Source organism: Anomalospiza imberbis, chromosome 4 (genome assembly GCF_031753505.1).
Source record: "Anomalospiza imberbis isolate Cuckoo-Finch-1a 21T00152 chromosome 4, ASM3175350v1, whole genome shotgun sequence".
NCBI classification, from domain to species: Eukaryota; Metazoa; Chordata; class Aves; order Passeriformes; family Viduidae; genus Anomalospiza; species Anomalospiza imberbis.
In genome coordinates, this window is record NC_089684.1 from 17645135 (window position 1) to 17658611 (window position 13477).

The window sequence follows — 13477 nt, forward strand, 5'->3', positions numbered from 1 at the left end:
GCACCGTATGTATGTATTTCAAATACAAATGACCTATTAACTACACTTGAAAAGTAGGACCCTGAGAAGAAACAGTAGAGGAAAAAAATTGAAACATAAGTATGCAGCACAAATAGGATACCCTTTGCCTCCACACGTTTAAAAATAATTGGAAAAAGCCCACTAAATAGTTCTTCTAAGAAATATGTAGAAAAGAGGAATATATAAGTCACTGATCTGACAACTATTTACAGTATTACCATTAATCCTTTATGCTGTACAAGGTTAAACACATTTAGATGCCTCATTGACACTGGCTAATAAAGTGCCTCATTGACACTAACAGAAATAAATACTGACAATGGTATGAGTTGATTTGATTTTTTCCCCCCACAAGACCAATAAAGTTATAAGATGAAAAAGTGAGGTTTTTATGCACTAAGATTCTAAGATTTTCCTCTCCTTCCCCTTCTGAAGTTACTTTGCTTGTTTTACTTACATACCCCTAAGCATAAGTTTCTGAAAATGTTAGTGATTCTCACCCTGAGCATTTCTTATTGTTGAAGTTGAGAAACCAACTCTTTTCAGTTGTCAGTATATAAAGCAGTGCTGAAATACATTTCCATTGACTCCCCTAATGGAAAAGAGGTTTTTTAAATCTTAAAACTGTCATAATTTGAAATCTGTATTTTTCTGATGGAAGAATCAATAGTATGCTTTTTCAAGACAATCTACAAAGGGAAAGAAGAATGGACTTAAAGGAAAGACCATAAGGCCAGAAAAATGGCTGCAGGTTGTGTTTTTTTAAGTCATGTATATACTATATTTTAACAATTCATGTCTTCTTTCATGCACTTTTTAATTTAAATTAATTTCTTAGAAATAGTGAAGGAATAAAAGCTGTGCAAGTCTGGGGACAAGGATTATTTAGAAAGTTTGTATTTTCTTTTCCCTAGCATTTGTGGAATACTTGAGAGCAGAAGATGCAGTAGCTTTCATCTCTGTTTCTACTGTGGATTTAAATCCTCTTAAGAGCTTCCAAAAATAAAATAAGTTCTAAAAGTGTGGTTGTAAAATAACGTGACAGCAAAAATAGAGATATTGACATAAGAAGGGAAGACCTTTGTCAGTGTCATTAAAAAATAAATGTTTATATTAAATGTTTATAAACATGGAAGTAACTTGATTCCATTAATGCTTGAGAGATTTTTTTTTTCCAGAAAAATTAGTACATTCTGAAAATATACATGATGGCTTGGGCATTAGTCCTCTTAAGGAGACATGATTATATATTTATATAAAAATTAGTAAATTTATTTTTATATAAATGTTTTAAATGTGTTGTTTTCAAGAGAGTTTATTTGTTTACTTGAATTTTGGAGCTTGATGGATTACATAGATACCTCACTAGATTTTTTTTTTTGGCCTGTGTTAAGAAAGAAAAAAGGTCTTTCAGGCTTTTTTTAGATTTTTCCTGTTTAATAAAGAGAAGCACTTTGATAAATAGAAGTACATTTAGAGTCTCACAGGAAGAAATAGCTTGTAGAATTTATCCAAAAATTAAGAAATAGTGAAGTAAGGTGACAGGTTTATCAATTCAGTTTTACATTCCTCATTAATTAGCTCTAATTTCTCCTGCCTTTGTCATTGGAATCGGGTTATTAACCCAAGCAGTTGTATTTACCAAAAGAACACTTTCTTCCATCATCTTTGCAAAAGTATTCTTGGATTTGAGTCAGTTTGGTTTTTTTTTCCCCTAATGTGTGTGTTAGATCAGTGCTATGTTGAGATTTCTAAAGAGGGAAATGAAGGCAAGATATTTATTTACCTTGTCAAACAATTTTTATAGAACTGATTTAGATGTGAAATAATTTGATGTATGCCTCTTTCTGGGATCAGTCTGCCTGCCCATACCTCTGTGGTAGGGGATCACAACTTCTTTGCACCTGTATCGAGTCCTCAGTGTAAATTATTATTTTTGGAAGGGTGAAAAGGCAGACCCAAATAAACAACAATTTTAAACTGGAAAAATCATTCAAAGAGATTTGATTTCCCTCTCTGCATTCCCACTGTGTTTACCTGTTGAGCCATACAGTGGGCATTTCTATGTTCTGTTATATTCTTCATCGTTAATTTAATGAAGGAAAACTTCTAACAGCCACTGTTAAAATTAGCATGTGACTAGAAATAAAATGTACTTTTATTTTCATTTTTAGGAAATTAAAAAGTGAAATAAATAGTGTTGTGAATAGACATTACAGTTATCCCTTTACACCACTGGCACATGCACTATTCTTGCATGCCTAACCCATTTGATCATGGCTTCTGGCACTCTGAAGCCTTGGTTTGTTCTCCTTCACCTCCTCTTTGTCTTCTGTAACCCCTTCTTTTTTTCCTCTAGCACTCATGAATAGTGCACATCCAAAATGCCCTGTCGAAGAGGTATGTCTGACACAACACTCTGCAACTCTCCAATCAAGTATGCTTTGCTGATTTTGGCTAATGATGCTGTGATGTTGCACAATAAGATGCTACCACTTCCTTAAATTGCACTTGCTGTGCAAAAATTTTTTCCCTTGGATAATTTGTTTTTCTCTCTAAAGAAATCCAAATGAAAATGCAATGTGGCCAATGGAAAAAAAAATATTTGAATGTAAATATGGCAAAACCAGAAAAATTAAGAGGTCAGGATTTGCTTATTTTATGTAACTTAAAACACATGGTTTGAAAAAAAAGTTTCTGGCTCTTAATCCACAAGTGATTTAAAATTTAGCAAATACCTAGCTGGGAACATTTAATATTTTCTTTTTACATGCAGGAGAGTGAAATATCTTTTTAGGTTCTGTGCCTTAGTACCTTTCTCTTCTATAAAACAGAGACATTAAATAAGATTGAAGAGCACATTTGAGAAAATTATCCATCAAAAGGAAAAGCCTGATATGTTTAACACTTCTTTTAGTTTAATCCATGTATCATTTTAATGAAAGGAAAAGAACTTTCAACTCTTGCATCCTCACAATGCAGAATATAGGAAGGTGTGGAAATCAAGAAGACAGGGGAAAGGACCATCTCTCTTGGTGGTAACTTGGACATAGAAAGACTTTAAATTATTATGAAACTCTACTCTGACTATTTTAAAAACTTCTCATATTTAATACAAATATTTTTTTTCAACCTTGGCCAGTCTTAAAATCTGGGATTTAGGATCAGATGCTCTATGTTCTGCATTTCATTGATAGTGGATTGGTAAGGGCTCTGCTATTATCCTCATATTGCTGTGACAGTATATTTTAACCTCTTCAAAACTTTTGTTTCTTCTCTTTAAATAGCTTCTCGGACCTCTAGCCATAGTGATCAACAGAGGGATAGAAGGTATGATGCTCTTATTTATATTGCAATTAGCTGTTATTGTAAAAGTTGTTAGATTGTGCCACAGTATTACTTTTACAGTATTACACAGTATGGCTTTCTCCCCTAGTTTATTTTTTTCCTTATCTCTATTCTTAGTATGTTTAGAGTAGACTTGGAAAAAAATAGAAATACTTTGATTTTTAAGCGTGATAGTTTAAGAGTTTGAGGAATTCTCTCATCAACTTTTGTATGTGTCCTCAAAAGGAGAATGCAACCAACCATCAAACCTCTGCAGAACTGTTTTATTTTCCTGACATCTATGTACGGGATCACTTCACAATGAAAATAAGCACTTTCAAGCCTCCTTTCAGTTTCTCAAAGGGTATTGAGAAAGGAGGTCACCAAACTCGATGGCTGGTGAACTGAGTCCGCCATTATTTTAGATGTGAAGGAACTGTACCCTTCTTTTTTTAAATTGTTTTTAAAATAGTTTTAGAAGTTATGCTTCTGCAGCTGTATTTCTGTCAGCAGACAGAAGCTTCTGTGAGCAGATGCTTTATCTACTCACAAAAGTCCCTTTTCAAAGTGGAAGGTTTGTGAGATTCTGGATGGATCACTGGTGCTGCAGGGACCATGGCCTGGGAGCACGGGCCATCCCTGCAGCTGAAGCTCTGAAAGAGCAGGTACAGTGATAAACCAGGGGTGCTACCTGTGGGTCCTTCACTGTCATGGAAGTCTCTGTAGTACTGGGTGATGGAAGCAAATAGGCCCTGTCCCAAAGGCCTTGTGAGGCTTGCTCTGCCCCACTTCAGCACCCTGGAAGGTTTCCCTTGGGATCTGAGGATACACAAGTTTTTAGGTATCTAGCCAAGAAGCAGTTTTAACTACCCTGCTGTTTTCAGATTGTAGCTGGCTACAGGCAAACACGTGATTAGTTCTCTCATTACCCTGTGAAGAATAAGACTTCTGCCATCTAATTGAGTTACACTTGTGTTTAAGTACTTTAAGCATTTAAATTATTTCACTGAAGCCAATAAACCTACTTTTTGGCTAAGGCATTTAATTAGGGGCTTTGAATGGAAGCCTAGGTTTTTGTTAGAAAGGTCAGGTAAGTTGCTCTGAAATCATGGAAAAACACCTTTAGGTAAATCAAAAAGCCCTATTTTTACTTCCCATTCCAGGAAGACCTTGGACTGCTACACTTTAAAAGAACTATTTCTAAATGTTTTAGGTAATCATTCCCCTTTGCCTTCATTCCAGGCGTCCTGAAATTACAATAGTTGCTGCTGAACCCCTCCGGCCATCCTCCTGGTTTCCAGGTGCAAGTCCTGTCACTCCTCAAGGATTAGGATTCCCTTCTGCTTCATCTCATGCTCAGTGGAGGAGAAATGAGCATCTTCCAGCTGAGGTGAGCCTGAATTTACATGAGGCATTGTTTGATTTGCAAAGGTAAAAAGCTCATTAGGTTAAACAGGAACAGTTTTTGCTTGCTCAGACTTTCATCACATTGAATAGAAGACTATGACAGTGTTCTTTTCCTCTGTATATGTTAATTTAGTATTTTTTAATTCGTATGCCAATTTTTTTTTAAGTATCGTATCTGGATGTACCTTAATATTCATCTCTCTATTTTGTAGCTTCCGCCATCGTATGAGCAGGTGATAAAAGAAATCAATCAAGTGCAAGTAAATACAACAAATAACAATAATGCTGCTGCTCCTCGACATACCACTACTTCTGCAACACAAACTGACTTTCCAGAGGAACTAATCAGCCATTTGCCAGGAAGTAATGTAAAAACTAGTGTGCCTACACACTGGGGATCTGCAGGCTGTCGAGGTGAGGCTGTTTTGGATTTCTCTGTGATGAAAACCTTACTCTGTCTTCTGAAGATGCACTTTATTGTTGGTCTGTGCAGCATTTAATACAAGTAACAGTTACATTTCTGTGAATTATTACTACTGTAAATTTCTGTAAAAATCCTTTCTTCTGCAAAGCTACTATTGCATTCAGAGTATCATTAAATCCTGAAAGTTTTGTTCAATTCAGCCAAAATAGCAGCACTTCATACATTTAGACTGAAAAGTGTGCTAACCAAGTTGGGGAAGCTACTGTGCTTTGGTCTGGATTTTGTTTGCATGCCTCTCAATACTGCAAGTTAGCAGGAGCTTTTGAACTCAACTTGTAGATACCATGCATTTCAGCAATCTTCAGCTAATTCCTAAAGTTTGCATGTTTTTCCATTCATCTTTTTAGGAACAGAACTGTATTTTTACAAGCACTAGTAGAGTTCTCAATGAAAGCCATAATGTTTACCATCCTGATAGCAGTCAAAAAATAACACAAATTAAATTTTCTGGAACGGATAAGTAAGACCTTTTATTTTCTGTTAGCAGGGCAGAGTCCTCTTAAACCTCCTAGGCCTCCTGCAACTCTTCTGAGTAAGTCTCCTGCAGAAAATGAGAATCCTTTAATAGTCTTTGAAAATCCTGAAGCTCAGAGGTGCCAAGAAAATCCCAGTGCTGTGATATGTCCTGTGCCAAAGCCAAGATCAAGAAGCAATCTCAGACCTGTGGTCAAAAGTACTGAAAGTAAGGTAGACAGTGGAGAAGAAGCGAACCAGTCTAATGCAAAACAGCAGCAACCTCCAATTCAGCAGTCACCTCTTCTAGATGAAGACAGCTTACTAGACAATCACTTGGTGATGGACAGCATGAGTACAGAAAGGAGCCAAAATAGTATTGTTTCAAGGATCAAAGTTTTTGAATGCCAAGGCACTAATGATACCTCAGGATTATCAAAAAAGCCAGAAATTGCCCCTCGTTCATTTGTTCCAAGATCTGTTACTACAAAGAAGCCAGTGATTGCTCCAAAGCCAGGGGTAGGCAGAGTTTCAGAAGAGTGGGATGCATGGACTGAAAGCAAATCAACACCTTCCAAGGAATTGCAGCCTCAGTCTGAAATAGCTGGGAGCAGTATTGTAAGCAAACCTGAACTGCCAAAGAAGCCAAAACCCAGCCTTGTTAAAAGTAGCAGTAGTGATTTTCTCGATGCAAGAAGTGGAGCAGTTGCAGAAAACAGCGATGGACAAAAGAGATTTCCTGTTCCTGCTCCAAGGCCTCTTGTTCCTAAAAAGTCATGTTACTCAGAGAATCCTGCCCTTTCTTTGGCCTCACTAAAACCGGTTGCTGCTCCTCCACGGCCTTCTGTATCTGCCCAAGACAAGGTTTTAAAGTCTCTGGGGGAATTGTCCCCTGCAGCCATCTCCTCAGCACCTGCTTTGCAAAATAAACTAGATGTGGAAGGAGATCTGATCAGTTTTGATGATGATGTTTTGCCCCTAAGTCCAGCCTGTGTAGTTAAAGATAGCATCAGTTCTGAAGCAGCAGCAGCAGGTAAGGAGAAAAATTTTTTTAACTGTTACTATGGTTATTCTTTGCAGATGTATCCTGTGTGAGTTACATCTACCTGTCTTGTTGGGGTTTATGTGTGTGTAAGAAACTTATGATTTTCTGTTATGCCAAGATCACTATGAAATTGCATGGACCTTAAGACTTAGGAGGTTTCAAGATTATATAAATCTCAAAGCTTGTCTGCTGGATATATTACGTGATTACTAAAATAATGATAAAAGACTTGATCTTATATACTAGATGTCACCTCCAGAATGTGTAGCTGTTCTGTCTGGGGAACCTGGGACAGCGTGTCTCTCGCCATCCAATGTGACTAATTTATCTGAGTGCCTTAAGTTCTGTAGTGGAAACCTAGTCATCTGAAGAAGGAGCAGTGTTTGTGGCATATAGGAACACTCATGATCAAATATACTGGGGTGGTCTGTCCATCTCACCAATGCCTACTTATTTTCTCTGTCCTATCTTTCTGTCTTGTCTTGTAATGTGACAGCATTCTTGTAACACAGTTTTAGCCTCAGGGTTTTTTTTTTTTAAATAAATGAAAGTAATTAATTCATGTGGACAGATCAATTACTAGAACTACATTCCTTTCATAAACCTTGCTTGATACTATTAGACACTTGGGGTCAACTTTTTTTAGTGCTGTTTTTTAGGTAGTTTAAGACACAGGTGGGTGTTGGGTTGTCATTACATTTTATAGCAATAGGTTTTGCTCTCTTAGTATTCAATATGTCTGGTTTAGTTCAGCAGCCCCATTGCAATCCAGGGAGAGTTCTGTTTTAAAGCAGAGGGTGTGTCATACAAAATGCTCCTTTAAGGAAGTGACTGTGACTTTCAATGCTTTTTTTTTGTTAGCCTCATCTATTAGGTTTGCGTGGGCAGAGTTTGATACTGGGGGGGACTGCAGGGTGGCTTTTCTGACAAGCTGCCAGAAGCTGCCCCCATTCTGACAGGGTGACAGAGATGTGTAATGAACTGACCACAGCCCCCGTTTTCATCCCCCTGTGCTGCTTCAGGGAGGAGGTGAGAAAATTGCAAGTAGAGCTGAGACTGGAAAGAAGGGAGGGGTAGGAGTAGGTGTTGTTAAGATTTGGATTTATTTCTCATTACCCTTCTCTGATTTGACTGGTAATAAAGTCAAGTAATATTTCCCCAAGTCAAATCTGTTTTGCCATGATGGCAGCTGGTGAGAGGTGTCTCCCTGCTCTTATCTTGACCCAAGAGCATTTTGTTACATTTTTTCTCCCTGTTCATTGGAGGAGTGGAGCAATAGAGTAGCTTTGGGGGGCACCTGACATCCAGCCAGGGTTAACCCACCACACATCATTTATCATCTTAACTTTCACAAGAGAAGGGTGTAGATGCTGTTCAGTTGTCACGGTAAATCAATATTAATTTTTGTTAGCAAATGCAGTTTCTTCACAGTTCGTGAATTATATTGTCAGATGAAGTTCCAATTTGTTATTGTTTCTCCTCTGTATTGTCATAAAAGCCCCAAGGCAGATGTAGAAAGTTGCCTTAAAGTTTTAAATTGTTAAGATTGGTATGTACAGACATAAAATTCTCAGGAGAGCTTATGTAAGCAACGAAAATAAGGCAACAAAAGATCCTGCAGGAGAGGTGATTATTTCAACATGGATACAAGTCCATTTTTTTTGGGGCTGACAGATTCCAGGAACTTGGCAAAAATGTCACCAAAACTGAAAGGACGCAGCAGTTCAGGGTGTCTGGAGAAGTGTTTCTTGCTTATGTCAAGGAAATGTATGGCTGATGGTGTCTAGGTGGGAACAGAGGCATGATCATTGTGTCTGGAGACTGGAATCGTGGAATAGACACTGTACATATGGATGGTTTTAGAGGAAAAGCCATTTAAGGTAAAACTTGTGTAGTTTCAGTCATTTTATTTTGATTAATAGAGGTAGCAAATAGAAGGAAAATGTACCTGTTCTAAGTAGTAGGCAAAAAAAGAGAATATTTACATTTTGAAAATGCATAAAAAGGAAAATCATGTTTTAGCTATGTACACTAAAAGACTTGCCCACAACCTAGAAAAAATATAAAACATTAATTCTTCCATTAAATCAGAGGTTGAGTGATCTCAGAGGAAAATCACCTGAGAAAAACAGCTTTCATGATGAAGTGATATGAGTGTTGTTCTTACTTTTTCTGGTCGGTGCCCTAGGTGTTATTCTTCATTTAATTAAGAAGAAAATGCTTTCCATCCTCGTGGTTAACAAAGGAATTATTCATAGAATAGTTTCCTGACTTCTTAAGTCACCCGCCCGTGATTTTATTAATTCAATAAAATGTCATCTGTGTTACAATCCCTTCTTGTCTACTAAAGAGAAAAAGGTATGGCAGCATTACCACTTTATTACACTGCAAAATTAGGACTAATTCCAGATTTTTGCTGGCATTTTTGAGCTCAAGATCATATCCTGTGCCCTGGGTAACTAATACTCTGCAGTGTCCTGACAGAGCATCCACAAGAACAACACTGGCTCTCTGAAAATGAGGCAGCACAGAGCACTAACACTAGCTATTTCTCACGTTCCCATAGGAACAGCTTAGGGATTTGCAAGATGAATCCATGGTAAAATGTTTTGTGAAGGCAGGAAGAGAAGCTCTAATCTTGCTCCCAGTTCCCCAGACCTTTGCATTTCTTAGATATTTGTCATTGTCATTACTTAGCAAAATGACAGTGTTCTGCTTGTTGTTATGGTAACCCTAGGAAAGGAAGAAGGCTTATATGCAGTGGCACTGGAAGCCAAGCACCAACATCTTGTTTGTCAGAGAGCAGTGTTACATTGCATATCGCAGTGTTACCAGAGCTTCGTTTTGTCTGGAGCAGCACAGCTGTGTTAGGCCAATGTAAACAGAACTGCAGGGATCAACCCCTGCTGCTGCTGGCTCCTGCTGTGAAAGGAGGAAGGGGAAGTGTTCAGTGGATGATGAGGAGGGCACAGAAGGCAGAAGTTGAAGTGAGCATATGAATGAAAAGGTGAAACAGGCAAAACAAAGTTCAGAGTCTCCACAGCAGTTTAGTTGACTGATGTAAGACATCAGCTTCCTCTAACAGAAGGCTACCACCTCCACAGTAAGTGAAAGATATTTGAATACTGTGTATGTGCTAAGATCAACAGTGTTGGCAACAAACCACTTAAGATTCACCTGTCTAAATGTCAGTGTTTAACTGGTAGTTCAACTACCAAAACTAGCTGAATGATTCAAGTTTACCTCAAGCAATCCCATGAGTTTTATCAGTGTTTGACAGCATCGCCAGCAGCTCAGCTGTTAGTTGAGTGAATTTACCCTTGTCTAAACATCAATAATTTTATCCTTGTCCAACCTGTATGAAGAGGGGAATCATTCTGGTGCAAATAGAGACTCTGGATACTGAGATTTGTTTTAAAGCTTTCAGCATCCACTCAGAGAGTTGAAGTTCATGGGAGCTTTGGAAGCTTCAAAATTCAGAGGGGAATTGTGACAGAATCTTGCAGACAACTCATGATGCTGGCCCAAGGGAAGTGCTAGGAGGGAGAAGTCAGGAATGACAAATCTGTAGAACTGCTTTGTCATCAGCCAAAACAGTTTTAAGTGCCGTACTTCTGGACTCAAAGGCTAATGTTCAAAGCCATTTGTATCCTAATGAAATAACTTCTATTTAAGTCAGTCATTTAGAATGTGAAGGCATCTGTTTGGGACACTACACCTTTTGGTTCTAGTTCTAATGCTTTGATGATAGTTGTAGTATTTTGGATCATCTGTGTTACTTCTGCATTTCTTTTATGGCTGATAACAGGAACTTGTGCAGTTCCTGGTGGTTAAAAGTTTTGGTAATATGTCAGGTGGGCTCAATTCTCACTTATCCATTTTTACAAAGGCTTGGAAATTAAATCCTAGTGCAAGTTTAACTGTGTAAATTTCACAGCTTCAGAAGACTATGATTTTACCTGTAACTTGCATTAGTTGCTATGTCAAAGCATGTAGTGTGCCTGCTTGCTAAAAGTTATGAGACTGTATGTTTTGGACAAAGAAGATCAGGTTAGGGTGCATTTACAGCATACATTTAAATTAAAACTTGGAGGTGATATTGCTGCAATGTATTTATTCCTTTTCACATGTGGGGAGCTCTTCTCTCTTCTTCCTTCTCTCTGGAGCAGCATATAATTCACTGATTGCTCTGTGCCTGACATAGCAGAACTCAGTTTAAACCAGATGCTTTGAAAAGTAGTTCAGAGAGTGCCTTACCTTGCCAGCAGGAGACAGATCTCATTTTGATATCTTCATTACCTTCAGGTCCAACAGTAGTGAGACTACTGCATTTCTTAATTGTCTTACCTGTCTAACTACTTTATCGTAGTGTAAAGGTTCATTTCTGTCTCTCCTGAGAAAAAATATCCAACTAAAGCAATGCTGCTATTCATTTATATGTATTGTTGCTTCTTGTGGCATGAATGGTGGCATTTGTGTGACATTATAGACAATTCAGAAAAACTGCTGCTTGAGTAACTCCAGATTTGTCTGCTGTGAGGATATTGCCCAGCTGCTTGATTTTAATTGCTTCTTCAGGATGGAAAAGAAAAAAAAAAAAAAAGAAAAAGGAAAAAATAAAAAGGAAATAGTTCTAACGGGTAGATTAGTCCAGACATATCATCAAAATAATGAAGTTTTTCTTAAGGTTCAGCAGTGTTTCTGATGACTCTTATTGTGGTTATTTTCAAGACACCTGTCTCCTTTTTTACTTACTGACAAATTACCACCCCAGAAAAGAATGAGCTGTCTCATCCATTTTAGTCTGCTCTTTGGCATAAAACCCTGTAAAAATAGTTTTACCTGAGGACATGCTGCTGTTGGAGACTGGGGGCTGTGCTGTGTCCTGTAGGTTGCACTGCAAGGTTGACAGTGTCCAGGAAAAGTGATAACAAGCATCCATTAACTCTTCAGTCACTACAGGTGCTTGCTTAGTGGATATAAATTGGAGCCTTCAAGGACCTTGAAAGTTGGCACAGGAGAAGGCTCAGGAAACAAATAAGGTTTTTAAATCATAGCTATGTAATAGATGAGTAGCTCTTTAGGTTGTCAAATGCAAATTAATATGGTTTGAGTTCCAGGTCTATAGATGCTGTGAACACACAAGTAATAATGTTCTTTATAAGATCTGTCTTCTCTGATAATTAAATCTGTTTATTTTACAATATTTAAAATGCAGATATCCTTTCTTCACCAAGTTTGTCAAGGAACAACAGAATGCTTATTTAAAAGAAAATGTTTATTAAAAACCCCTTTTTTTTTCCTGAAAGCATGTGAGATTCTTGCAAGAGAGTAGATTAGGTACTTAAAACAACATTATAAATTACCTTGTCCTTCACATTTTCAATTTAAAAAAAAGATTTTGTATGTCCGACTGCTTTCCATTACCTGCTTTGGAAATTTCCAGCTTGCCTGTTTCGGGACACTTTAATCTCTTGGCAATAAAATATCATTCATTCACCTGGCAAGAACGCACAAGACTGTGTGTCTCAATCTTCAGAGCAATTTGGGTGTATATTTTCTTGGTCACCCATTGTATGTCCAGGTACCCTCCGGCATCTAATTTTTGAAGTCAAACCAGGTTACACAACCAATTTCTAGCAAACTAGACCCATGATAGAGGAGGAACTTCCAAACTCTCCCATAATAGCTCGTGCTGGTATGCACAGTGTTTTTGTGCCAAAGGCAGTGTAATTTCCATCACCTTTACTAGTACAGGTGAACAATGTACAAATGGTTATGCTCTTAAATACACACAGGTGCAAAGGGTGGGCATTCCCCCACTTCCAGAGAGAAAAAGCTCAGAGAAGGTTCATCTATATCTCTCTATATGTACAAGTAGTATGTGTGTCATTTTCTACCCCATTAATGCTTTTATTGCCATTAAGTGTTACAAAAGTCCAAGAAGTTTTGCTATTCTAGTGGTAGATTTTATCTGCTCTCCAGCTTTCTGACTATATGGATGGGATTTCATTGCTCAGTTAAGGACAGCTTGCATTTTCAGCAAGTACATTTAAGTCAAATCTTCTGTGGCATGTCTTGGCAAATTTTGTCTATACTTTACAGAGAATACAAAACTCTATATAGTTCTTTGTGCACTTTTGTCACACTGATGGCTAGGCTCTTTCTGCAAAGCAGATTTGCTTGCCTCTACTCCAGTTTTAAGTCTGAAGCAGTACTAAGTCTCCTCCCAAATGATATTGCATTCCTTTTATTTGAGTGAGCTGGTCTGGTCTCCTAGCATTAAGAGAATACCAAGAAGCCTGGGTGTCACCTGAACTTACTTTCAGGTTGTGCACAGATCAGATGCTGAGAGAACATGCATCCCATTGTCTCTCTCTTTTTTTTTTTTTTTTGATTTTCCAGTCTCTTAAAAGTTCCAGTTGTTGCCCGATCATGACAATGTTCCTTGAAGAGGGAGCTGCATAAATTGCATATTTTGTCAAAGGTGGTGTAGTCCATATTATTCTCTCTGTGTCAGAAATCCATTTCTGAAAACAGTGAACTGTTAATTTTCTTGATGAAAAATACTGTGGAAAGCAGCTTGGTAAAATCACTGATGCTGGAATTTAAATTCCATACCTGTCTAATGCATCTCTTTATTGTTGTAAATAGGTTGAGATTTATAATGTCTGAGTGAACATCCAGCTTTTGATTGTGACATTTCACAGTGTTTCTTGAGCATGAGCCCTGTTCTCTGA

At 37.7% G+C, this 13477-nt stretch overlaps 1 protein-coding gene across 6 annotated transcripts in view; it reads left to right on the top strand.

The window, feature by feature from the left end:
* The window catches only part of SH3D19 (SH3 domain containing 19), an 81567-nt gene that overhangs the window by 43214 nt on the left and 24876 nt on the right, over window positions 1-13477 (top strand). For 3 of the 6 annotated variants that reach the window (XM_068187299.1, XM_068187300.1, XM_068187301.1), the window contains exons 4-8: window positions 2381-2421; window positions 3309-3351; window positions 4591-4738; window positions 4968-5169; window positions 5724-6720. In XM_068187299.1, the coding sequence (XP_068043400.1) occupies window positions 2406-2421; window positions 3309-3351; window positions 4591-4738; window positions 4968-5169; window positions 5724-6720 (1406 nt within the window). In that variant the 5' untranslated portion in view covers window positions 2381-2405. The remainder of the gene's footprint in view (window positions 1-2380; window positions 2422-3308; window positions 3352-4590; window positions 4739-4967; window positions 5170-5723; window positions 6721-13477) is intronic. The other 3 variants (XM_068187295.1, XM_068187298.1, XM_068187296.1) reach the window with 2 other exon arrangements.